The 27,875-nt window shown below is 42.6% G+C and overlaps 1 protein-coding gene across 21 annotated transcripts in view; it reads right to left on the reverse strand.

The window, feature by feature from the left end:
- The window catches only part of LOC138761686 (uncharacterized), a 155,809-nt gene that overhangs the window by 74,278 nt on the left and 53,656 nt on the right, over positions 1–27,875 (reverse strand). For 5 of the 21 annotated variants that reach the window (XR_011356459.1, XR_011356460.1, XM_069934288.1 and 2 more), the window contains one exon: positions 10,043–10,254. The exons of 15 other annotated variants lie outside the window; for them this stretch is intronic. Coding sequence is in view for 3 of the 6 variants with exons in the window: in XM_069934288.1 (XP_069790389.1) it covers positions 10,043–10,254 (212 nt within the window). In the remaining 3 variants the exon portion in view is untranslated. Of the gene's footprint in view, positions 1–10,042; positions 10,255–12,220; positions 12,344–27,875 lie in introns of all 21 variants that reach the window. One more of the 21 variants, XR_011356458.1, reaches the window with a different exon arrangement.

Genomic DNA, 27,875 nt, shown 5'->3' on the forward strand with positions numbered 1-27,875 from the left:
TGGTCAAAGCTCTTGTGCTTCATGCAAGAGTAGATGACTGGCTGTCTAATGTTTCACTTGGAATGAATTAAACAAAAAGGAACTCTGTGGTGACCTGAAAGAAAGAGGTTTTCATCCGGAGAACCCTGAAGGGGCACATTTCATCAAAAATTCACTGAGGTGGCTGATGGAAGTACTTCAGTTGTGGATGTCCTGGAAAAACAAATCTCTCTCTGAAAACCGACAAGAACCTTCCTGAGTGGTAACCATTTACCTTTTGAGCACCAAAGCCTGGTGAACTTTATAAATGTTAAATTCTGTGCACAGTATAAGAATTGCCTGCAACCAGTGAGAAGTGAGATTGGACTGTGAATCAAAAAACTTTTCTAAACTTACACACACATATTACATACACGTGCGCTTAGAATTAGAAGGGGGTTAAGTTAGGTTAATTAAGTCAATAATGATAAGTTAAAGAATGATTCTGCTTTCATGTTTAAAGATAATTAAAAGCAACGTTTGTTTAAGTAACCATTTTGTTTTGGTGAATATCTATCGCTGTTGGGTTTTGGGGTCCTCTGGGCTCATAACATTTTAAGGGGTCTCGTCCGTTCTGATTTAAAATTGGAGTTTTTGTGATTTATGAGTTAATTGTTTTTTTCAAGCTAATTTAAAGCTTGCGTATGGAAAAACACAGCAATGTATGTTGATACATTTTTGTCACAACCATCACCTGCAGAGCTACAGAGCAAAAGAAAAGAGGAGCTGATGGTTATTTCAAAGGCATTAAAGTTGACTGGTCAAGCATTTGATGAGGAAAATACAGTGAAATATATGGTGAAATATTATATAAGTGAAGGAAAATTTGTTCAAAAAGACAGATAATTTTTCAGAGGACATATCTTTTAAGTTGCAATTGGAGTTGGAGAAATTGAGGGTGGAAGAAAGAGAAAAACAGAGGGTGGAAGAGGAAAGAGAGAAACAAAATTTTGAGTTGCAGAAACAACAATATGAGACTGAAAAATAAAGAGTGGAGGCTGAAAAACAGAGGAGGCTGAAAAACAGGATATAGGAGGTAGAGGAAACTGAAAAACAAAAGAAATATGAGTTAGAGGTGGCTGAAAAATGGAGTGAGGAAATTGAAAGGGGCAGATGGTTTCAATTAGAGAAGTTAAAAATTGAGATGGAGGGAAGTATGAGAATTGAGACTGTAACTAGGGAGAGGTTTTTGGCTAGTAGAGAGGTAAATCTAGTTCCTCCTTTTGATGAGGGAGATATAGATACATATTTTCAGCTCTTTGAAAAGGTTGTTGAGAGCTCAAGATGGCCAAAGTGGCCTCTAATGCTCCAAAGGAAAAGCACAAATTGCATACTGTAGCTTGACTGCAGAGCAAGTGGCAAATTATGATACTGTCAAGCAAGCAGAAATGAAAGTTTATAAGTTGGTTCCAGAGGTAAATAGACAAAAATTTATGAGTTTGGTGAAAACATGGAATCAATCTTATATGGATTTTGCTCTGAAAAAATATCTGTATGTTTTGACCACTGGTGAGCCTCAAAAGGAATAAATAATGATTTTGACAGGTTGAGAGAACTGATATTAATAGAGAAAATTAAAAGGTGTGTTCCAAATGTGATTAAAATATAGCTGGATGAGAGAGACAAGGCTAGAATAGTGGACGAATTTGCCTTAATTCACAAAAATACATTTCAGAATATTAAGCATTTTCAAAGAGTTAATGTGGGACGATTAGTAAGCCTGAAATTAAGTCTGGGGAGAGTGTTAAGAGATTTGGGAAAGGACAGAACTTCTGGATTTGTATGTCATTTTTGTAAGAAACCTCGTCATGTTATTGCGAATTGTCTAGTATTGAAAAAGAGATGAGAAATGGAGGTTTTTTTCAGTTGAATTTAAGGAGAGCAGATGTTCCAAACCTTGTAAAAATATCATGGATATTTTCAAACCTTTTATGTCAGAGGGCTTGGTTTCAGTAAAGGAGAGAGAATCACAGGTTCCAATTAAACTTCTTCAAGATACTGGGGATGCAGGAGGGGCATGGCAAAATGGCGAAGAGTCTAGACGTGTAATCTCGACCTCTCTGGCCAGACTTTTAAGAACCCGTTTTTAACTTTTTGTTTTCAGGTTTAAATTTTTTAAAACTTAGTTTAAAGTATCAAGGAATTATTATGGCTATTAATGGTAAAAAGATTAAACCTCAAGAACAGAAGAAACTACATTTTCGGAGTGTTGAAGATTTAGAGCCTAAACAGTCTGCTACAACTTCAGGTTTGCTTTCTTTCAAGCCTAAACCACAGAGAATGCCTGTGGGAGCTGAAAAAATGACTACTACTCACCAGGAGAAGGGCATCGCTGGAATTACCTGTTCTCAGGAGGAAGGTGCGTGTGCCCCCGATGTGGATCCTGATTCTGGCAGCCTGCTGACTTTAACAGAGGGGGCATGCAAGAAGACGACTCCATTGCTTGAAATACCCCAGGACATACTCCAATCTGAATATTTTGGTTTTGTGAGTTTTTGAAGCAACAACGGGTTGCAGGGGGAGACCAGTGTCGGCCCCCTGAGGAAGTCGGGGTGCCGTCGCTAGGAGTCCAGACCCGCAGTGAAACTGTTAAACTGCCTGTTGTTGAGATACAGCAGGAGCTGCAGTTACCTGGTTCTGCCACTACGCAAGAGAAAGCAGGGCTGAGCTTTTCTGAATTACAATGTAAACAGCTAAGCCTTATCATTCAGCCTATGCTGAATGAAATATCTCAGAGGCTCAGTTTGGAACTGGATAGAGTTAAAATACGTGTGGAAGCATCTTGTGAGGATTTTAAACCATTTAAGGCTGCTTTTTTGAAATGTCAATAACAAGTGGCTTCTAATACAGAAAAAGTGTTGGAGGTCGAAGAATCCGTTAAAGAATTGCGAGAACGTGAGAGGGAGTTAGAGAGGAAAGTAGATTATTTGGAGAATCAAAGTAGAAGGAATAATGTGAAAATTGTTGGTTTGCCAGAAGGTATGGAAGAACAAGATCCTCTTCGTTTTTTTACCAAACGGATTCCACAAATACTGGGGCAGGAATTTTTCTCTGGAGGTCTGGTATTGGAAAGAGTTCATAGAGCCTTAAGAAGACCTCTGCCTGGTCAACCACCAGGACCCATGATAATTCGATGTTTGAATTATTTGGACAGAGAAACGATACTTCGTTTAGCAGTGCAAGACGCGAGACAACGACAAGCTCTGTTAATGATTCAGAATAGTAGAGTTTTTTCTATCCTGATTTGAGTCAAGAGGTTATTCAGCGTCGGTGTCGATTTAATCCAGTTAAAGAAGTTTTGTGGCATAAAGGTTATAAGTCTACTTTTCGCTATCCGGCAGTGTTGAAGGTGTTTTGTGGAGACTTTCAATCTCGGTTTTTTGAGAATGAGTGCGAAGCAATGAGTTTTGCTGACTCGTTGCCAGATGTAAGAGGACAAAGAGATTGTCTCTTAAAGAAAAATCTGGTTGTTCTGGAAATGGAAGAAACGGCAGAAATGGGAGAAATGGGAATGGAAAGAGTCCGTTTCCTTGAAATGGGGTCGTCGAGTCTGGAATTTCTTGGATGAATAGAAGAACTTTTTTATTTTTATTTTCTTTTTATGTCATTATGATACCTTGTTGTTATTATTTGTTTGGCTGGGGAGGGAGAAATTTGCTCTATGTTCTACTAGTCATCAGCCACTGGTGGATGATCCACACCCAACTTTTGTTTAAGGATTACTACCTTATGGTAGTTTTTTTGGGTTTTTTTTTCTTATCTTTTTTTTATTTTCATTTTATTTAGACTTTAATTTGTGGTTTCTTTTTCTCGTATTGGAGGGCGTATTTACGTTGATCTGAGTCTTTATATATTGATATTATTAGTTTTTAGTAATATTAGTGGATATGTCAAAGTTGAAGTTTGCTACTTTTAACATTCAGTGTTTAAACAGACCGATTAAAGCGTAAGAATATTTTTATCAATTTCAATCTTTGGTAAAACATGTGTTCGGTAGAGATATGATTTTACCTGAAATTATTAAATTTGAGACTTTTGGCATGATGAGATGAAATATTGTTTAATAATGGAAAAAATTACATATGTTTCATGGATAACTATAGTTTTTTTATTAATAGGTGGTTGTTATATTCAGAATATTTACATTTTGATTTATATTGACTAGATTTTAATATGTATGCTTTACTTTTCTTTATTATTTTCTTTTTTCTTTATGGCTCTCCTTAGGAGAGTTGGCTGAAAGGGGAGTGGGTGGTTTCTTTCCTTTTTTTCTTTCTTTTTTTTAATACATATATATAAAATATAACATTCATGCTTTGTTTATTGTTATATATGTTACTTATTATCTTTATTTTGAATGAATAAATAAAGTTTAAAAAAAAGATACTGGGGATGCTAAGTCACTGTTGTTGGAAAATGTTTTAACTCTTGATCAGAAGACTGACACAGGGGAGACAAATTTTTAAAGGTATTGGAGGTGAGGTAGAGTCAATATCCCTTCACAACTTAGTGTTGAATTCAGAATTAATTAAACAACCTGTTGGAGTAGGAGTAATTTCAAAGTTACCCATGCAGGGTTCCTCATTTTTATTCGGGAATGATTTGTCAGAGGATAAAGTTGGGTCAGTTTTGAGATTAACAAATCAGCCTAGTAAGGTGGAGGTTGAAGAGGGTTGTGAGATATATCTTGCATGTGCTGTAACAAGGTCTAAGAAAATTATGAGAGCTGAGGAAGATCCAGTTGATGGAGATTTTCCAGTGCTTCTGAAATAGTTTTGAAAGAGCAGGGTAATTGTGAGAGTAAGGATTTATCTTTGTCAAGGAAAGAGTTAATATAGCAACAGAGGTAGATACAGATCTTATTGACTTAAAGGACAAAGCAGTAAGTTAATAGGAAATTAAAGAAATAGCTTGTAGATATGACTTGAAGGGTGAATTGTTAATGAAACCTTATTATGAAGATAAGGGTAGTGGAGAACAATCTGTATCAGAGGTGTTAGTTGTTTGAAGGGTTGAGGAAGTTATGGATCATAAGATTATGGAAAAAAAATCTTGTGAGGGTAACCCTAATGCAACCATGGTTCCTGTGTGCTTGTCTAACTCAGAAATTTTGGGAAATTTGTAAGAAACATTGAACCACCTTAAGTCACAAGAACTGATGCAGTTGAAAGAATTACTTTTGAAATATACAAATTTGCTTCCTGATGTGCCAAAAAGGACATCAGTGATTTATCATGATGTGGACGTAGCAGAAGCAAGTCCCATAAAAAAAAACACCCATGTAGAATAAACATTCTGAAGAGTAAAATCATGGATCACTTGGTGGAATATATGTTGAGAAATTATATTATTAGACCTTTAAACTCAGATTGGGGTTCTCTTTGTATTCTGGTACCAAAACCAGATGGAACTGTTAGGTTCTGTTCAGATTACCGGAAGGCTAATTCAGTAACTAAAACAGATGCTTATCCTATTCCGAGAATAGATGACAGTATTGATAAAATTGGGAAAGATAAATTTCTTACTAAGTTGGATTTGTTGAAGGGTTACTAGTGCATGCCTATAACTGAGAGAGGAAAGAATATTTTGGCTTTTGTAACTCCATTCGGTTTATACGAGTATAGTCTGTTACCTTTTGGCATGAAAAATGCCCTTGCAACATTCCAAAAGGTGATTAATTCAGTAATCCAAGGGTTGACACATATAGATGCTTTTATATAAATATGTCTTTAAAAGAGATAGATTGTGGGGGTTTAGTGTAGGTCACTTGACAAACAGATGTTAACATTTCACCAAGACATCTCATTTGAAATGCAAGAGCTATGCATAAACAGAGACTTCATGTCCACAGAGACTTTACAGAAACTTTGAAGAACATCTATGGAGACCTCACAAGTAGGTGTTAATTGGACTGATGTTGTGGAATAAATGACTATTGTCTTTAAAGCAACAGATGTCCTGACATAAACTGATTCCAGAGCAAGCAAACTGCCTGGTTGCAGTTTGCTGTTGTAAGAGGGGTCATGTGGTTTTGCAAACAGAGAGAGAAAAAAAGGTGATTCTTTGGAGAGAGAGAGAGAGAGAGATAAGTCATTTCTACAGTAGCTTTTGGAGACTCCAACATAGCAAGCTGGCAGGTTTGTTTAAAACCCCATTATGAATATGGGTTGTGAGTTTTGAGTTCAGCCTGGTGAAAACCCTTGTAGTCCTTACAAGAGGAAATCGATGGCTAAAGTGTTTCTCCTGAAATAAGGGAAAAGAGAGGAACTGTAGTGACCTAGATGAAGAGGTTATCATTTGGAAAACCCATGATGGGGCAAGTTTCTTCGGCAAGACACTGAAGTGGCTGATCGGAGGAAATCAGTTTGTGTGTGTGTCCAATGAGCAACAAATCTCTCTCTGAAACCAATAAGACCTTCCTAAGCAGTACCCATTTACCTTTAAGCACCAGAGCCTGGTGAAGATTCAGAAATGTTAAAGTTTGTGCACAGTATAAGAATTGCCTGATACTGGTGAACTTGGAGAACTGAGAAGTGAATGATTGGATTATTAAAGCAAAGAGCTTTCCTGAACATTACATACACATGAGCTTAGAATTAGAAGGGGGTTAAGTTAGGTTAAGTTAAGTTAATAGTAGTAAATTAAAGTTTGATCCTGTTTTTATGTTTAAAGAAAATTAAAAGCAACTTTTGTTTAAGTAACCATTTGTCTTGGTGAATTTCTATTGCTGCTGGGTTTTGGGGTCCTCTGGACTCATTACAGCTTCTCTTTCTCTATATTCTTCAAAATTTCTGTAAAGTCTCTGTGGACATGAAGTCTCTGTTTATGCATAGCTCTTGCATTTCAAATGAGATGTCTTGGTGAAATGTTAACATCTGTTTGTCAAATGACCTACTCTAAACCCCCACAATCTATCTCTTTTAAAGACATTTATATAAAAGCATCTATATGTGTTAACCCTTGGATTACTGAATTAATCATCTTTTGGAATGTTGCAAGGGCATTTTTCATGCCAAAAGGTAACACATTATATTCGCTAATGGCGAATCTTTGCCTAATGGCAGACTAAAGGTAATTTTGTGCTTTACTACATTTCTGTTTTATTATATGATAATTAATAGTATCTGATTTGATGGAGCTGGCAGTGAATTACTGTTCACATAATATTTAACCACAGAAGCATAATCATGCATTCAGACTAGAGTGGGAAACCTTAAAGCTGCACTTCAGCTCCTCCAGACACAAAAACGAATAAAGCACATTTTTAATGGCCTTTTCTTTCATTAACTATGAATCCAGAGTTGATGTTCTAATCTACAGTCTCTAAAAATGACTGGACATGTCCTAATGAAGATACTAATATCTGTATTCCAACTTATGAGATAGGCAGATAATTGAACACCTGAAAATGGGACTTTTTAAAGGAGAAAGATTTATCACACCAATAGTAAAAAAGCAGTAAGTAATATTAACCCCATGCAGAATTTATTCTTTCCTTAAATCAGGAGAACACATTCACATTTAATATCACTAAGTACACTAAATTGCATTAAAATTCTTACATGATGCGATAGTACAGGATACTATCACCATAGTATATATTTGTAATATATTTACATATAGTAAAAGTGATTGGCTGAGAGCCGTAGCCACGTCTACTGGCAGGTCATAAAGGTCTGCTCCTAACCAGACCCAGGTCAGACTGGACTGGACGACCTCGATGTACTACACTCCATTCTTTTGTTAATAAAAGCCTTAGTTTGAGTCAGCAAATCTTTGAGTCATTCAACGCACTACACTTGATTTAGCTGAACAGGTATTGGTGAAGCAAAACTATAATAGCAGATAAATTGAATTAAATTAAAAGAGATAAAACAGGACATGCTTTGTTCTTGCTGCTGTCATCATTTGCAGATGACTATAAGATCCGAAGTGTTGTGGACAGTAAGGAAGGTTTTCAAAGCTTGCAGAGGGATCTGAACCAGCTGGAAAAATGGACTGAAAATGGCAAATGGAATTTAATGCAGACAAGTGTAAAATGCTGCATTTCAGTAGGACAAACCAAGAAAAGACATACACGGTAAATGGTAGGACACTGAAGAGTGCAGTAGAACAGAGGGATCTGGGAATACAGATACACAATTCCCTGAAAGTGGCATCACAGGTAGAGAGGGTTGTGAAGAGAGCTCTTGGCATATTGGCCTTCATAAATCAAAGTATTGAGCATAGGCATTGGGGTGTTATGGTAAAGTTGCATAAGACTTCTGAAATAGTTTTGAAAGAGCAGGGTAATTGTGAGAGTAAGGATTTCTCTTTGTCAAGGAAAGAGTTAATTTAGCAACAGAGGTAGATACAGATCTTATTGACTTAAGGGACAAAGCAGTAAGTTAACAGGAAATTAAAGAAATAGCTTTAGGCTATGACTTGAAGGGTAAATTGTTAATGAAACCTTAGTTGCCCATTCAGAGCCAGCTCTTCAGCGCTTGACGTCCTGCTTTGCGGAAACTGCCAAAATGTTTGGCCTGGAAGTCATCCTGAAGAAAACTGAGGTCCTCCATCAGCCAGCTCCCCACCATGACTACCAGCCCCCCCACATCTCCATCGGGCACACAAAACTCAAAACGGTCAACCAGTTTACCTATCTCGGCTGCACCATTTCATCAGATGCAAGGATCGACAATGAGATAGACAACAGACTCGCCAAGGCAAATAGCGCCTTTGGAAGACTACACAAAAGAGTCTGGAAAAACAACCAACTGAAAAACCTCACAAAGATAAGCGTATACAGAGCCGTTGTCATACCCACACTCCTGTTCGGCTCCGAATCATGGGTCCTCTACCGGCACCACCTACGGCTCCTAGAACGCTTCCACCAGCGTTGTCTCCGCTCCATCCTCAACATCCATTGGAGCGCTTACACCCCTAACGTCAAAGTACTCGAGATGGCAGAGGTCGACAGCATCGAGTCCACGCTTATGAAGATCCAGCTGCGCTGGATGGGTCACGTCTCCAGAATGGAGGACCATCGCCTTCCCAAGATCGTATTATATGGCGAGCTCTCCACTGGCCACCGTGACAGAGGTGCACCAAAGAAAAGGTACAAGGACTGCCTAAAGAAATCTCTTGGTGCCTGCCACATTGACCACCGCCAGTGGGCTGATAACGCCTCAAACCGTGCATCTTGGCGCCTCACAGTTTGGCGGGCAGCAACCTCCTTTGAAGAAGACCGCAGAGCCCACCTCACTGACAAAAGGCAAAGGAGGAAAAACCCAACACCCAACCCCAACCAACCAATTTTCCCTTGCAACCGCTGAAATCGTGTCTGCCTGTCCCGCATCGGACTTGTCAGCCACAAACGAGCCTGCAGCTGACGTGGACTTTTTACCCCCTCCATAAATCTTCGTCCGCGAAGCCAAGCCAAAGATGAAGATAAGGGTAGTGAGGCCATATCTGGAGTATTGAGTGAGGTTTTGGTCACCTAACTACCGAAAGATACCAATAAGATTGAATGAGTGCAGAGAAGATTGACTAGGATGTTGCTCAGATTTCAGGAATGGAGTACAGAGCATGATTGAACAGGTTAGGTCTTTCTTTCACTGGAACATAGAAGAATGAATGGAGATTTGATTGAGGTATTTAAAATTATGAGGTGTATAGAGAATGTAAATGTAGGTAAGCTTTTTCCACTCAGAGTAGGTAAAATACAAACCAGAGGACATAAGTTAAAGGTGAAAGGGGAAAAGTTTAGGGGGAACAACAGGGGGAACATCTTCATATAGAAAGGGAGGTGGGAGTATGGAACAAGGTGCCAGTTGAAGTGGTGAATGATGGTTCAATTTTAATATTAAAGAAGAATTTGAACAGGAACATGGATGGGAGGAGTAAGTAGGGCGATGGACTGGGTGCAGGTCAGTGGGACTAGGCAGAAAAATAGTTTGGCAGAGACGAGAAGGACTACACAGCCATTTAATGCAACACTAAATGCCTGAGCTTTGACATATGTATGGAGATGTGTGGCACTTACTTTATCAACTATGATCACAGACTTAGTTGTAGTATTTGGAGACAAAAACCCAGTTGAATCCAGAGAAGAAGTTGAAATGGAAGTTGGTTGGAAATTCAGATTTGAAGTCAAACTGGAAGCTGAAGATACTGTGGGAAGTTCATTGTTAACTATTTTCAATACAGGAGATGTAGGTGGAACACGGGCTGTTACATTCTTATTTTCTGTCCAACCTAGATCAAAATTAGTTGTAAAATGTTAGCAATCAAATTGCAAACAAATTAAATGCACAAGTTAAACCAGACATGTAAGAGATTGAAGTTTAGAAACCAGGATATTGATTGGTAAAAACACAATGCTGAAGAAACTCAGCAGGTCAAACAATGTACTTCAGAAAATAAAGATAAAGCTATACAGGTACACGAAACCCGGAACCATTGGGGGACAGTGATTTTCGGATTTTTCTGGATTTCGGAAAGCCAGATTTAAGCCCATCTAAATTGTGCTGCCGTATCCACCCCACCCCCTTCCAGTCGCCCTGCTGTCTCACCCCACCCCCCCTTGCCCACCCGACTCGTGTTGCCGGTCCCTCGCCCACCTGACTCACGCTGCCTGTCTCCCCCCTTCGCCCGCTCAACTCACGTTGCCGGTCTCTCGGCCACCCGACTCCCACTGCCGGTCTCTCCCCCTCGTCCGCCCGACTTGCGCTGCCGGTCTCTCGCCCGCTCGACACGCGCTGCCAGTCTCTCACCTGCCTGACTCGTGCTGCCGCCTCTCTTCTCACTTACCAGATTTTGGAGCTTTCCAGATTTTAGATGTCTGGATAAAGGATCATGTACCTGTATAACCAACATTTCAGGCTTGAGACCTTCATCAAAGTTATGAGCAAAATGTAGGCAGATGCAGGGCATTTTCAACATACCTTGACGAAGGGTTCAAACCCAAAACATTGGTTATGTATCTTTATCTTTGCACGGTAAAGTACACAATGTTAACAACTGCCATTCCTTTGTAAGTAGTGATCTCTGTATGAATCATAAAAAATGCAATATCTTCAATGTTTTTACACTTGCATTGTGTTTTTACTTCAATCACAGTGTTGGCAGGCATTTGTGTTTCACTTCTATTGTATTGGTATATCATACCAGAAACACTATGGGTGGTTTTGGTTTTCGGTCAGGCAAATTCATGACGAAGAGTAGCCTTAAGTACAATTAGTCCAGTGGTTCTCAACCTTTTTCCTTCCACTCACATTCCATTTTAATTAATCCTTATGCCATCGGTACTCTGTGATAGGTAAGGGATTGCTTAAGGTAGTATGTGAGTGGGAAGGGAAGGTTGAGAATCACTGCTCTAGACATGATTGTTAATGAAATATTTTGCTTGAGAAAAACTGTCATTGGCCCATTTCCTTTGGAGTTATGAAACCGTGCACATAACAAGACAATTAGGTGCGATTAAAATAGTGTTTTTTTCTTTATACCCACATACCACCTTAACTAATTCCTTATTAATCACAGAGCACCTATGGGATAGGGAAGACTTAAAATGGAATGTGAGTGGAAGGAAAAAGGTTGAGAACCACTGGACTAATTGTACTTAATGCTACTCTTCGTCATGAATTTGCCTGACCAAAAACCAAAACCACCCATAGTGTTCCTGGTATGATATACCAATGCAATAGAAGTGAAACACAAATGCCTGCAGACACTGTGATTGAAGTAAAAACACTAAGTACTAAGTGGGAGGGAAGGAATTTACAAGTAAACTGGCATAGTATTTGTACCTGAGAAGTGAATCATACTAAAAGAAAGTGTAAATACATTAAATAGGATTGTATGTTTGTTTTGGAAAAACTGAAAAATAACATTTTCAAAAAAAAAATGGTTGACAGCACTAAATATAACAGAGCCTGCAGAACCACACAAGCTCCAGGCTGTAGATTCATATTCCAGAATTAGGGTTAGGATTAACCTTTAACTTTCTTCTGAAAGACCAGTTTGGGTTTTGTCATTACCACTTGCTTCCAGATCTCAAAGGTTTTGTCCAAGCATGCAATGAAAAGATGAATTTCAGAGATGTGAGTAAAATACTTGTCATTGACATGAAAGACAAAAGCTGATGGAGTTTGACATCACAGAACCCCAATAAAACAAGTCAATGTCACGAAGGACAAAATACTCATTGCTAGAGTCATACCTCAACAAAGGAGCATGGTGGCAATAGTTCTTCCTGCCTTACAAACATTTTAAATTGCTTCAAATGATGATGGCACAACTGATGCCCAATCCTAGACTCTTCAAATAATGAAACAGTCCCTGCCTAGAGCCAAAAAGGCATTCAGAAACAGATTGATAAATGGTTAGTACAAAAGTGCCACTTACCTTGGATAATCAATAGCATTACAATCACTGACTGCTTCCACATCTCATACTCCCAATAATTAGAATCCAGAAATTCAAAAACACCACCCAAATAGTTGCCAGGACTGCAAGTTCAGGCTGAGTATTCTTGTTCTGTAAGAATAATCCTTCATACTATGCAAATGAAGCTTTTATTGCAGGGCTTTTCTCTGGACCTGAATCAGTAACATCCTTTTCTTAGAAAGCTAGATACAGACAGTAGTGGAATGGAGCTCTAGAGATCATGACATTCTGTTGGCTACATATTCAATCATGGCTATTTTCAATGCTCTGCCTCCAAACTTTCAGCATGTAGGATTGCATCAAATTCCACACATTGCCCTGCATTTGCAAAGTTGACAGGGAAATCATTGGCTGTGTAGCTTGCAATCTTCATCATACACAATCATTGCACTGGCAAAGTTTTGGCCATGTTATGTATGATACTATTTTTGTGGTAATTTGTTTGATTAAGCAATATTGATTGATCCAAGTCAAAGATCATTGCTGAGTCTTATATTTCACAGAAATCTCAAGAAATTCCTTTGGCTCAATGCTCAGTCTGATAGCTAACAAAACTGAATGGCAATGCAATTGTGAAGTTTTCTGTTACTTAGTTGAGAGAGTGACATAATCTTCCAGGTTTGAAGATTACTACAATAAGCAGTTATGTGTACATTAATCCTGTGTCTTCTTTTCTCTTCTTCTTTGGCTTGGCTTCGCGGATGAAGATTTATGGAGGGGTAAATGTCCACGTCAGCTGCAGGCACGTTTGTGGCTGACAAGTCCGATGCAGGACAGGCAGACACAGTTGCAGGGGAAAATTGGTTGGTTGGGGTTGGGTGTCGGGTTTTTCCTCCTTTGTCTTTTGTCAGTGAGGTGGGCTCTACGGTCTTCTTCAAAGGAGGTTGCTGCCCGTCGAACTGTGAGGCGCCAAGATGCATGGTTTGAGGCGAGATCAGCCCACTGGCAGCGGTCAATGGAGCAGGCACCAAGAGATTTCTTTAGCAGTCCTTGTATCTCTTCTTTGGTGCACCTCTGTCACGGTGGCCAGTGGAGAGTTCGCCATATAACATGATCTTGGGAAGGCGATGGTCCTCCATTCTGGAGACGTGACCTACCCAACGCAGTTGGATCTTCAGCAGCGTGGACTCGATGCTGTCGGCCTCTGCCATCTCAAGTACTTCGATGTTAGGGATGAGGTCGCTCCAATGAATGTTGAGGATGGAGCGGAGACAACGCTGGTGGAAGCGTTCTAGGAGCCATAGGTGATGCCAGTAGAGGACCCATGATTCGGAGACGAACATGAGTGTGGGTATGACAACGGCTCTGTATACGCTAATCTTTGTGAGGTTTCCTGTGTAAGGATAGTTTAATTACATTTTTAAAGTATCCTCACTTACTATTTCACTTTATTGAAAGGTGTACCAATCTAGATCTCTACTATTTCCATCATTGCCACATTAAATGTATTACTGCTGCTCACTCAAGTTGTTTTGACATCTTCTGAACCTACAATCTTTCTCACCAAGCCCAAAAGGACCAGAAACCTGCTTTGATGTATTTTGCAAAATTCTTCCGCAATCGTGGCCACAGAGGCAAAATGCCACACACGATTATCCAACTCCCTCTGAAACACTAGAGTCCCATAAAGTTGACAAATCTGTGGCCATTCATTTTGATTGTTGCTATTCAACAAACTGGAAAATATGACACAAAACATTGCTATTGGCATCATCCTGTGATTTGGAGGCAAGGAATTAAAAAAGATAGTGATCATCAGCTATAAAGACAAAGAAATTTAGACTGTTCCACTGCTTGGAGAGGATCATACATCTCTGATTCAGGAAAAAAAGCCTCTAAATACATTGCTCCTCAGATATCCAGAGATATGAATGGAATCCTTGAACATTCTTAGGGAATAGGGTTACAGACATAAACTATTCCCCAATTCCCTCAGGACTCTGGGTGTGGTGAACTGCTGTACCCTCATTTACCTGGCTCTGCCTGTTCTGCGACTGTACCTGTAGCTTCTCCCTCTTGACCCTGTATAAAGGCTCCAACAGTATAGCCCCTCCCCAAAAAGCATGAGCCACACCATGTGATGACCTTCAAGTTTACTGTAAATAAAACCCTATTTATTGTTCTTTAACTCCAGTCTTTTGAGTTATTTATAGCGCATCAATTTTATTTACAATATTTTTTCTTAAGGATGGAACAACTTTTGAAGCCTTATAAACTGGAGATCGACCCACAATCCCCAGAAGCCTCAGACTGCTTTGAACTCTGGCTACGCTGCTTTGAGGTATTTTGCAAAATTCTTCCGCAATCGTGGCCACAGAGGCAAACAACCTGCACCTACTCTTCTAGCGGGTCAGACATTGAGTATTCCCAATGGTCAGGGACATAGTCAAAGACCATTGCAAGGAGAAAGTCAACAAAGTATACGCCAGGTACCACCTGGCCACCCGCAGAAAGATCGGGTGAATTGAGCGATGAGTTCCTCCATGCCCTGTGGGAATTCGCACAAGCGTGCAACTTCTGCTCGATGTCGGTTGCCGAAAACACTGAAGAAATGAACTGGGAGGCCTATGCTGCAGGCATCAAATTGAACTATGTATGCCAGAGGCTACTTGAGCCGAGTAAGTTGAACTTCAAAGGGGCGATCAACCTCGTGAAATCGCTGGAGATTGCCCTCCATAACGTGAAAGCTTAGTCAGTGAACAGCACAGGGTCCACATGGGGGCTGCCATCTTGGGATGTGAGTTTACACGCCACCTGTATCCACTACTGCATCCGTTGAGCAAACCCACCACATCTGCAGTTTCCCAAGAGCACCCAAATTGCTATTTTGTGGTGAACCAAAACACATCTGAAAAAGCTGCCTAGCGAAAAATGCGATGTGCTCAAAGGGCAAAAAGAAGGGACACTAAGCGATGTCGATCACAGTTGCCTTCCAGTCCCAGTGCTGTCACGTGCACAGCACGGGGGCTGCCATCTTGGCCACAATCATCTTCTGGATTTGCCCACGCTGCGACATGGGAGCCACCATCTTGGACGCTGTCAACTTCAAGGGATAACCATGCTGCGGCATGGGTGACGCCATTATGCTCCCAGACTATGAGTCAACAGGGACCAGACCATGATCTGACACTGACCTCCACAGTACAGTACTGGAGCAAAACAGCCAGCCTCAACTCTCCCAGTCTATGATGGACATCTCAATCAACAATCAGGTGACAAGATGCTTTTTGATAGCAGGAGCACAGAGTTTTATCCACCCCGATACAGTGCAGTGTTTCTCCCTTAAAGCAAGGCCAGTAACCTATAAAGTCAGCCTGGCCTCAAAGTCCCACTCAGCCGAGATCTGCAGCTATACGACCATGACGCTAATTGTGTGGGGCACAACTTACAAGGTCTTTAAACTCATCATGCCACAGCTCTACATGCCAATGCTACTGGATTGGATTTTCAGTGACCCTCAAGAGTGTTATGGTGAAATATGACAGTCCTCTCCCCAACCCCATCACAGTTGGCAATCCACAGTTTGTCATCAGCCCCCACCCCCCCCACTGGCCCAACTGATGCACATTCTCTCTACTCTCTGTATTGATCCCCTACTGCTATTTGCAAATCTCACCCCCAATTGTAAATCAGTTGGTACAAAAAGCAGGTGATACAGTGCAGAGGACAGGCCATTCATTAAAGTGGAAGAGTGGCAACTCTTGAATGAGGGGATCATAGAGGCCAGTTCCAGCCCATGAAGAGTTCAAGTAGTGGTGGTCAAGACTGGGAGTAAACACAGAATGTTGATTGATTATAGCCAAGCCATTAACCACAATACATAGCTAGATGCATATCCCCTCCCTTGCATTGTGGATATGGTCAATCAAATTGCCTAGTATTGTACATTCTCCATGATCAATCTGCTCCCCATCTGACCGGAGGAATACCAATACACTGCCTTTGAGGCAGATGGCTGCCTCTACCACCTCCTCAGGGTACTAGTACGAGCCCAGAGGACCTCAAAACCCAGCAGCAATAGAAATTCTTCAAGACAAATGGTTACTTAAACAAAATTTGCTTTCAATTAAAATAAAACAAGATCAAACTTTATCTTATTACTATTAACATAACTAACCTAACTTAACCCCGTTCTAATTCTAAGCGCACATGTGAGTAAGTTTAGAAAAGTTCTTTGATTTACAGTCCAATCTCATTTCTCATTCTTCCAAGTTCACTGGTAGCAGGCAATTCTTATACAGTGCACAAAATTTAACATTTATGAATTTCACCAGGCTTTGGTGCTTGAAAGGTTCTTACCACTCAGGAATTTCTTGTTGGTTTTCAGAGAGAGATTTGTTGTTTGCTGGATACAAACTGGTTCCTTCTGGTCAGCCACATCAGTGTCTTGCTGAAGAAACTTGCCCCATCAGGGTTTTCCAGATGATAACCTCTTTCTTTCAGGTCACCACAGAGTTCATTTTTGTTTCCCTGATTTCAATTGAATCATTAGGCAGCCAGACCTCTCCTCTGACTGAACTAAACATTCACAACCCGTCTTCAAAATGAGTTTTTTTCCACAAGCTTGCCAGCTTGTCCTGTTCCAGTCCTAGCTGCTGCTGCTGAACTGCAGAACTGAATTCTTTCTCTCTCTCTCACTCAGAGAAAATCCTATTTGACACCTTCTGCTTGCAAAACCACATGACCCTCTTAGATCAGCAAACTGCACTCAGACAACCTGGGGCTCTGAACCTAATCCTCCAAGTTATTTTATCCATTACTTTTCAAAACGACAATCCATTGGTGAAGTCTCTATAGACACTCTTCAAAATTTTTGCAAAGACACTTGGAGCCAGGCCTGTCTGGCTTGAGCAGACCTCCAGTATTTTAAATGAGATCTGTTTTGAAGTGTTTGTATGTGACCTTCACTAAAAACCTGTCACAATTTATCTCCATTAAAACATATCTATATACAATATAAAATACAACATTATCTCACAACTGCATGGGAGCCCCACGCAACTGAATTGTGCACAGCCACAACAGTTAAGCAAGTGCATTACCAGAGCGCATAGCCCCCAACAATGTCCCAGTCCTCCAGCCGCAGGTCAAGCACCAGCAATTATGAAAAGCGCGCAAATAAGAGCCTGCGTTTTTTATGGCACCCGACACTGGAAAATGACGTCACTACGGAATCCCAGAAGGCTCAGCATGAAACATGCAGTGGGAACTATAAAAGCTGTGGTGAAGTATAATAAAGGTACTGATACCTGACTCTACTGACTCCAGTGTCATTTATTACCACTTGCGTAAGTAGTGTCGTCAGATAGGCCATTACATAATTTGGTGACCCCCGACAGGCCTCACCTACACTGAGTCCCGCCTCACTGACATGGACGAGCAACCGATGACTTCAAAGATGGAGGTCGACGCAGCCTCACTGCATTATAACCACCACCAGTGCTGCCGCCAGCAACAGTTCGCCTGCCTCCATTCTGGTTGGATCAGCCACGTAGTTGGCTGCAGTTGGCCGAAGCGCAATTTGTGCTTCGGAACATGTCTTGGGTAAACTTATACCTCTCATTTTGTTCATTTTAGATTGGTCACAGTGTTTGAGCTACCGAAAGAAAATAGACACACACACCGAGAGCAGTTCAGTTTATACAAATATTTATTACTAATTCAAAAGCTGATTTCACACTACAATATGCAAGCCCTTCCCAACTATACTTATCAACGCTTGGACTGGTCCCAACTGCCGAAGCGAGGCAACAACTGCACACTTGTAGTAGGTTGTCAGGGCGCTGGTAGCAGCTTCTCCACCTCCCCCGACCGGGACGTTGCTCGGACTCTGGCTGTTCTTCCTTCTTGACAAGGGGTGTTCCCACCCCTCGGAGAGTCTAAACTTCAGCAGCAGGACCACAGACTTTTATACCCCAAAAACAATTAATCATGCACCCACTCCCTCTAACATTTGTCAGTCAAAATCAAAGCTGAGCATACTATTCTACAATTTAGAAGATTAATTATTATGGAGCAGGATGCTATGATATCCTGGTTTATCTCGTAGATACAAGGACTCATTAAAACTTCTTGAGCAAGACAGGTTGTGACCAATACGTCAATTTCAGAGTGTCGTATTTGACAACTGCTTTCCCTGGGCCTCACGGTGGAATTCCATTTCAAAGTGTATCTTCAGATAAGTCCCCATGGCTGAGTTTAATTACATCTGCTAGTTCTGAAAGTAAGGTGACCTGTGTGTGGACCCAGTGTCGTCAGTTCCACATAAGCAAAAAGCATCTGAGTACATGGTTTTAATCCTCCATTACATTCCACCCCTTGGTCACAATCTGTCATTTGCGAGGCCTAACCAGTATTTGAGTACAGAGGGAGCGAAAAAAGAGAAATCAAAACAACAATTACAAAGATAAGCAATGACGCGAGCAACCAACGGAGGATAGTGTGGCCCACTCCCCCAAATGTAGCAGTTAGCCATGAGAAAGGATTCCAACCAAGGCTCAAATTATCCTTGTTGGCCACAATACCCAGATACTGGAGCTCACGAACAGATTTTGAAACATGCTGAACAATAACATATTTATATAAGCTGCACTTGAGGCTGGTGACCGAGGACTTCCTTGGTGTAATGCATCGGACCGTGTTTCCCACGGGTAACTCCCTTGGAACGTCCTCGACATTACAAATCCAATTGCTGGCATCAAAGCAGCTGTTAAGCCAGATCACCAGGAGTGTAAAATGGAGAACCTGGAACAAAGAAGCCTGACACATGTCACTCACGATACCATAAGCGTTCAGTGTTTAAACAGACTAAATCATCCTGTCCCTCAATAGCTACCCACCGAGCGTTACCCTGGGCAGGTGTCACTATTTCCCCTTTTACAGGAGGGCCACTACCTGGTGGTGCCACCCATACCTTTTGTCCAACATTCTCTAGTTCGGGGATGGGGGGCAATGACTGTTATTCCTCTGGAATAGGCTGTAGTTCAGAAGCGTGAAGAAGTCGGTGGAAAGGTGTACCTCCTTTTAAAGGGCGATGATTCAAATTGTCGACTGCCTGCTGCAGCACATGGCACCATCCCTTCTGGGTCCCCAGTGATGTTTCCAAACGAATTTGTTCCTTCAGTAAGCCGTTCATTTGTTCAACTAACCCGGCAGCCTGCGGGTAATAAGGAATATGGTGGACCCATAAAATACCGTTGTCATTTGCCCAATCACAGATTGCTTTCCCGGAGAAGTGCGAGCCATTATCAGAGTGAATCTCCTCTGGAACATCATAACGATAAATCAAATGGTTTTGTCCTTGGATAGTGCTAGCTTGGTCAGCCGTCTTGGTGGGAAAAGTAAAAACCAGGCCCGAAAAGGTGTCAACCATTACTAGGACGTAATATTTACCCATGCAGTCTAGCATGGGGCCTATGTAATCAATTTGCCAGACCGCAGCTGAATGAGCACCCCGTTTTATTCGGCCATGCGGACCAGGTGGAACGGCATGGAACTTCACAAGCTGACATTCTGGGCATGTACATACGACCATGCGGACATCATCCTCATGGATGGATAAAGCATGTGTATGGGACCACATAGCTGATCCCTTCTCCCCCAAATGACCACTCTGTTCATGTGCCCATCGAGCCAGGGGGACGGTATCAGCACAGCTGATAGTGGCAAGCTGATCTGCTACTGCATTATGTTGAGCCATGTTAGTCGCCATATTGGTATGGGCATCAACGTGATAAACGGTTATCTCATGATGGTGGGAAGCATCCCACAACAGCTGCCACAACTCTTTGCCCCATACTGGGCGGTCATGTATCATCCAGTTGTTCTTTTGCAAATCAGGCATCCATACCACAAGTCCATTAGCCAAAGCCCAGGAATCAGTAAACAGGCGAAGAGGGTGATCATGGGGATCTAGTGGTAAAGTGACTGCCTTCAACTCAGCATACTGACTGGAGCCACCATCCCCCTCCTCCGATAACTGAGTTCCTGACCTAGGATGTTAAGCCACCTGTTCGTGTATGCGGCCCACCCCTTCAGGCCCTCTGGTCGCACGACTCTGAATATACCACTTCCATTTAACAATAGAAGACTGCTGAGCCCGCCGGATCTTTAGATTAGCATCATTAGCCAGGACCCAATTCATTATAGGAAGTGCAGGTCGCAATTGAACATCTGCATCACCTGTCATTCTTTCAGTCTCTAGCAGGGCCCAGTAACAGGCTAGTAACTGTTGTTCAAAAACAGAATAACGAGTGGCAGCCTCAGGCATGGTACGTGACCAGAATCCCAGTGGGACTCGGCGACCCTCTTGTTTCTGCCAGAGGCTCCAGGAGGCCACATCATCAATATAATGGTGAATTGAGAGGGAAGGCGATACTGGAAGGTGGGTGAAGGTATACTGGCGCCCCTTCCAGGTAAAGGCGAACTGATCCTGTGAGTCCTCAGTTATAAGAATACCGAAGAAGGCGTTAGCGAGATCAATGACAGCACACCATGTTCCTGAGTTCCCAGTAGCAATGTTTTCAATAAGGGTGACAATGTCCGGAACTGCTGAAGCAAGTGGTGGGGCATGTTTGTTCAAAAAACGATAATCAACTGTCATTCTCCAGGAGCCGTCCGGCTTCTGGACCGGCCAAACAGGGCTATTAAAGGGCGACGTTGCGGGCCTCACTACCCCTTCTTCTTGCAGAGCATCGATGGTGGCAGTAATCTCTTCCTGCCCCCCAGGGAGATGATATTGTGGAATGCACACTGGTTTCATGGGGGCTGGCACCATCACAGGATCCCACTTAGCCTGACCCACTACTAGCTTTTTTGTAATAGTTCGAATTCCAAATTCAAATCCCCCTTGGCTAGTATTAAGGGCCATACCGGCCAACATATTAATACCCAGGATACACTCGTCAGTAGCAGCCACCAGGGCATGTAACCAGACAGGGGAAGGGGTATCACCCACCATGGCACAGACTTTTATTTCCTTTGCCAGGGTGACCGCTCCTCCCAACCCCTCTATTCGAAAGGCCGGTCCAGTCCAGAGGTCTGGATTACCAGGAATCACCGAGTGCTCTGCACCGGTGTCGACCAAAGCCAAGTATTGGCGATCATTACCCCCACCCCAGTGGATTGTTAACGGTATGTAGGGCCACGGATCCCCGTGTGTGCGCCGTGTCTCGATGGAGTAGACACGGGAATCCTGCCCACACCTTCAGGCTTCAGAAGGGTTCGGGGGCTTCCAGGACCACATGCTATTGTTATCTTTAAGAGCCTGTTTAACCCATTGTTTTACCTCATCATGAGTAACTGGAGCAGGAGAAGCCAGCTCGATAGAAGCAGCAGTGGGAGCAGAAAGCACAGCTGGGCCAGGACTCAGCAGCTGGGGATGATGTTCCCCTGCTTTTTGCCTAAATCGATCTCCAATGGCAGCCAGCTCTTTTACAGAGAAATCACTGGTCATTGACTCCTTCCGACCCCTGTTCCCACTTTGGCTCACAGGGTCCTCCACCCAGTCTAGGGGAGGAGGTGGAGGCCATCCAACAGAGGGAGTAGGCCATAGAGCATAAGCAGGGGTTTGGGTATTTTCCCCTGGGTCCACATGGGAAACCGGGGTATCTATCCCTTCCATCTCTACCCTTACATCATCCCCCCTTCTGTCTGTTTGGGAAATCTGCTGCCTTATAGGGCGGGCATGAACAGCAGATGGAGAGGGTAGTATGTTAGACACATGCTGAGGAGTATCTGCATTATTACCATTGTCATTCCATATATTCCCATTCCAATCCTCAATTACATCAGGATCGTCACCATTCCTTATCATGGCATGAATACGATATGGATCGGGTTCTACTCCATGCCTTTCCTTATCTGCACAGAGCTGCTGCCGGAGTTTAATATTACGGCAAATCATTTGGACATGCTTATCTTCCCATTCTTTGGCTCTGTTCTGACTGGTACGAACAATCTCGCTCATCATGGAACAGCATTGTCGCAGGACTTCTAGCTCCTCCTCTAATTGCTTTCTTTTGCACTGAGATTCTACTTCTCTTTGAATTAATTCTGCTTCACGCTGAACGGAGTGGCGTAATGCTGTGGCCAGCAACCAAAAACCATTCGTCAGCATTCCCTTTTTATCAGGAAATTTACTTTCTCGAAGGAGAGTGGCAACCCGCTCTCCCAGAGGTGCACTTGATGAGTCTAACTTCTCATCCCAACTAATGGGTGGTCCCAACAAAGACAGGGTATTGGCCAACATGCCAAACCCATCGTCTTTGGAAGTCCATCCAGGAATCAAGAACTGCTCAGGGCTCACCTCTTTCTTTCGGCGAAACATCTTGAGACCAACCCTGCTCGCTGCGCCAATTGTCTTGGGTAAACTTATACCTCTCATTTTGTTCATTTTAGATTGGTCACAGTGTTTGAGCTACCGAAAGAAAATAGACACACACACCGAGAGCAGTTCAGTTTATACAAATGTTTATTACTAATTCAAAAGCTGATTTCACACTACAATATGCAAGCCCTTCCCAACTATACTTATCAACGCTTGGACTGGTCCCAACTGCCGAAGCGAGGCAACAACTGCACACTTGTAGTAGGTTGTCAGGGCGCTGGTAGCAGCTTCTCCACCTCCCCCGACCGGGACGTTGCTCGGACTCTGGCTGTTCTTCCTTCTTGACAAGGGGTGTTCCCACCCCTCGGAGAGTCTAAACTTCAGCAGCAGGACCACAGACTTTTATACCCCAAAAACAATTAATCATGCACCCACTCCCTCTAACGTTTGTCAGTCAAAATCAAAGCTGAGCATACTATTCTACAATTTAGAAGATTAATTATTATGGAGCAGGATGCTATGATATCCTGGTTTATCTCGTAGATACAAGGACTCATTAAAACTTCTTGAGCAAGACAGGTTGTGACCAATACGTCAATTTCAGAGTGTCGTATTTGACAACTGCTTTCCCTGGGCCTCACGGTGGAATTCCATTTCAAAGTGTATCTTCAGATAAGTCCCCATGGCTGAGTTTAATTACATCTGCTAGTTCTGAAAGTAAGGTGACCTGTGTGTGGACCCAGTGTCGTCAGTTCCACATAAGCAAAAAGCATCTGAGTACATGGTTTTAATCCTCCATTACAGAACATTACATCTGAGGACACAAGATATTGGCACGTTGTGAGTGCATTAGATGCTAAAACCGCAGCAAGGGTGAGTTCATTCATCAATAACCTGCCGGTGGACCAGAAGTACACTAGATTCCGGGACTTTCTTCTCGTTATGAACGGGCTATATGAATTTTAAATACGCAAGAACTGGGGGACTGTAGTCCATCCCAGTTAATGCAATAGCTGGTATCACTAGCTTCAGGCCATACAGATTGCTTTCTTTACGAGGCAGTTTTTATCAAAATTACCAGTGCATGTGGTGGCTGGTGTGGTGCACATGAATTTTGCAGAACTGCCTTTGGTAGCCTGAGAGGCCGACCGACTTTATGGCTTTCCACAGGCTAACAGGTTGCAGATACAGCCCATCTGTGTGGCTGAGTTGTCCAAGCCACCTGAAACACTAAGGCCACTGACATGTGCGGCAATACAGCGACCACGTCCTGATCAAGGAAACAAGAGTTCTGGATATTGTTTTTATCATCACCAATGGGGTCACTCTGCCTATAGATGTAAGAGTCCTTGCACTTACCCAGGTTCACCACCACCTCCGTAAAATGGATCCGCCAACCGCCATTAGTGTTTTCGGCAGTTGGCACAGAACAAGATCTACTTTATTTACATGATGTGATTTTGGGGGTGGATTACTTGATAGATACAGGAGCTGAGTTCAGTATTGTTTCTCTGACACAGTTTGAGTTGACACAAGGTGCACATACTCCACCGCTTTCAGCAGTTAATGGTACCACAATTCCTACTTTCGGAATGAGGAAGGTCACGATACAAACGGGTTCAGCGGTATTCTACTGGAAATGCGTGGTGGTCTCAGTAGGTTTTCCCCTGTTAGGCTTGTATTTTTTGAGAGAGCATGGTCTCCTGGTGGATATACATAAATGCCATCTGATAAACACAGCTAACTTCCAAAGTTTGCCCCTTAAGAAAATGCGTCGTTCTTTCCAACCGGTAAGAGTTCAGGCGATTCAGCAGAATGCATATGCCTCAATACTTAAAGAATAATTTTCAGGAGAATAAGCCACGTCATGGTGTATATCATTACATTGATCCAACTGGTCCATCTGTTCATGCTAGGGGTCATAGGCTTCCAAAAGACGAGCTTTCAATTGCAAGAGCAGATTTCGCAGTAATGGAGGAATTAGGGGTGGTATGCAGGTCTAAAAGTCCATGGGCTTCACCCCTTCACATGGTGCCTAAAAACTGTGGTGGTTGGTGCCCATGAGGGGACTACAGGTGGTTGAACGATATAACCATCCTCGACTGCTATCCAATTCCTCATATTCAAGATTTCTCAGCACTGTTTGCTAATCCTACTATATTTTCCAAAGTAGATTTAGTGAAAGGATACTATCAGATTCCAGTTCACCCTGTGGAGCCGTAGGCTGTAGTGGCCTATCTGACGACACTACCTTACGCAAGTGGCAATAAATGACAGTAGAGTCAGTAGAGTCAGGAATCAGTACCTTTATTGTGCTTAACCACAGCGTTTATAGTTCCCACTGCACGTTTCATGCTGAGCCTTCTGGGATGCGGTAGTGACATCACTTTCCAGCCTCAGGTGTCGGACTGCACGGCCAGGACTGCCTTCCAGACTAGCATTCTCCCTCTCCACTTGCCCGATACCCCATGGGTTATAACTAGTGTTCCTAGTGTTCCTAGTTCTATTTTCCACCACAGTATGTTATTGTTTATGAATTTGCCCCGCTGCTGATTGATGAATATGAAAGCGACAGTACGTTGATCGGTCAGCAAGGTGAATCTCTTACTGGCAAGTTAATGGTGCCAGTGCCGCACTGCCTCGATAATGGCTTGGGCTTCTTTTTTGTCCAAGGAGTGTCGAATCTCAAGGTTCTGCAGGCTGCGTGAAAAAATGCAATGGGCCTGCAGCCTGATTAAGGGTGGCTGCCAGGGCAAAGTCTGACACATCGCTTTCCACCTGAAAAGAGGTGGATTTGTCCACAGTATGCATTGTTGCTTTAGCAATGTCAGACTTGATGTAGTTGAAGGCTGCACGAGCCTCCTCTGCCAGAAGGAAGGACGCAGATTTGATAAGAAGGTAGGCCTTGTCTGCATAACTGGGGACCCAATGAGCAGAATAGGAGAAAAACCCAAGGCCTTGAGGCTGTTGGAAGGGGAAGATCCAAGAGTGGTCGCATGTGGTCTTGGTCCAGGCCAATTACACCATTCTCCACGATGCTGCCCAGGGATGGCCAGGCGACTTGTACGGAACACGCAATTGGCCTTGTTTTACATCAGATTAAGGAACTTGGCTGCCTTGAGAAATCTCTGGAGATTGGCATAAAAGTCCTGCAGGTCATGGTCACATATGGTGACATTATTGAGATATGGAAAAGTGGCCCGCAACTTGTACTGATCCACTATATGGTCCATCTCCCACTGGAAGACCAAGACGTCATTCATGACACCAAAGGGGACCTGCAGAAAATGGTAGAGGTGGCCATCTGCCTTGAATACTGAATACTGGCAGTTCTCTGGGCCGATTGGAGGCTGATGATATGCCGACTTCGGGTCAATGGTTGAAAAGACCCAATATTGGGCAATTTGGTTGACCATGTCAGCGATTCACGGAAGGGGTTATGCATTCCATTAAGTGGTCATGCATCCATGACCACTCTATTCTTTTCCCGTTCTGTACTACCACCGCTCTTCAAGAGCTATTGCTGGCTTCAATAACCCCTTGCTTAAATAAGCTCTGTACCTCTGCCCGGATGAAGGCCTGTTCCTGGCATGGGCTTGTAGTCGGAGATAAGGTTGGGAAATAGTGATGGAGGGGGGACTTTAAGTGTGGAGAGCCCGCAAGTTGTGTATGATGAGTGGTTTGTTTGGTAGACGTTTACAGCGGGGGATTAGCTATCAAATTGCTGGTAACAAACAGTGAGGGTGGATGGGGCTCATCAAACTCTATTATCACACTTTTAAGGTGCCATTGAAAATCAAGACCCAACAGTATAGCAGCGCAGATCTGCAATATTATCATCAGTTTAAAGATGTCCTATTCACCATTAAAGTCACAATATAGAAACCCCAAATTTTCACTGTATATGACTTGAATGCCAAGGAGACCTTCTGGTTTACTGACAGTACTCTGAGGGAGAGGCACTGCACTGTCTGGATGTATAAAACTCTCCATGCTCCCACTATCGAACAAGCAACTCATCACGTGGCCGTTTACCTCGATGTCCATCATTGATCTGGCAAGTTACATAGGAACATAGGAACATAGGAAGTAGGAAAAGGAGTAGGCCAAAAATGGCCCATCGAGCCTGCTCCGCCATTCAATACGATCACGGACGATCTAATTTATGACCTAACTCCATCTACCTGCCTTCTCCCCATATCCCCTAATTCCTCTATCATGTAAAAATTTATCTAACCGAATTTTAAATATGTTTAATGAGGCAGCCTCAACCACTTCCCTGGTTAGAGAATTCCAAACATTCACTACTCTCTGGGAAAAATTATTTTTCCTCATCTCTGTCCTAAATCTACTCCCCCAAATCTTGAGACTGTGTCCATTTTAGTTTCCCTGGCCAGCTCAAAAAACCTTCCTACATCTATTCTATCCATACCCTTCATAATCCTATATGTTTCTATAAGATCTCCTCTCATTCTTCTGAACTCGAGCAAATACAATCCTAGATGATTTAATCTTTCATCATAAGTCAACCCCTTCATCCCAGGGATCAACCTAGTAAACCTCCTCTGGACCATCTCCAAAGCCAGTATATCCTTCCTCAAATATGGAGACCAGAACTGGACACAGTACTCCAGGTGCGGTCTCACCAGTACCTTATACAGTTGCAACATTACCTCCCTACTCCTGAATTCAATTCCTCTAGCGATGAAGGCCAACATTCCATTTGCCTTCTTAATAACCTGCTGCACCTGCAACCTAACTTTTTGCGATTCATGCACAAGCACTCCGAAGTCCCTCTGCACAACAGCATGCTGTAGTTTTTCACCCTTTAAATAATATTCAGCTCTTTTATTTTTCTTGCCAAAGTGGATAACCTCACACTTACTAACATTGTACTCCATCTGCCAGACCTTTGCCCACTCATCCAGCTTAACTATATCCCTCTGCAGACTCTCCACATCCTCATTACAATTTGCTCTTCCACTCAATTTGGTGTCATCCGCAAACTTGGCTACACCACATTTTGTCCCCTCCTCCAAGTCATCAATGTAAATGATGAACAGTTGTGGGCCTAACACTGACCCCTGTGGCACCCCACTTA

This window comes from Narcine bancroftii, chromosome 1 (genome assembly GCF_036971445.1).
Source record: "Narcine bancroftii isolate sNarBan1 chromosome 1, sNarBan1.hap1, whole genome shotgun sequence".
In the NCBI taxonomy this organism is placed as follows: domain Eukaryota; kingdom Metazoa; phylum Chordata; class Chondrichthyes; order Torpediniformes; family Narcinidae; genus Narcine; species Narcine bancroftii.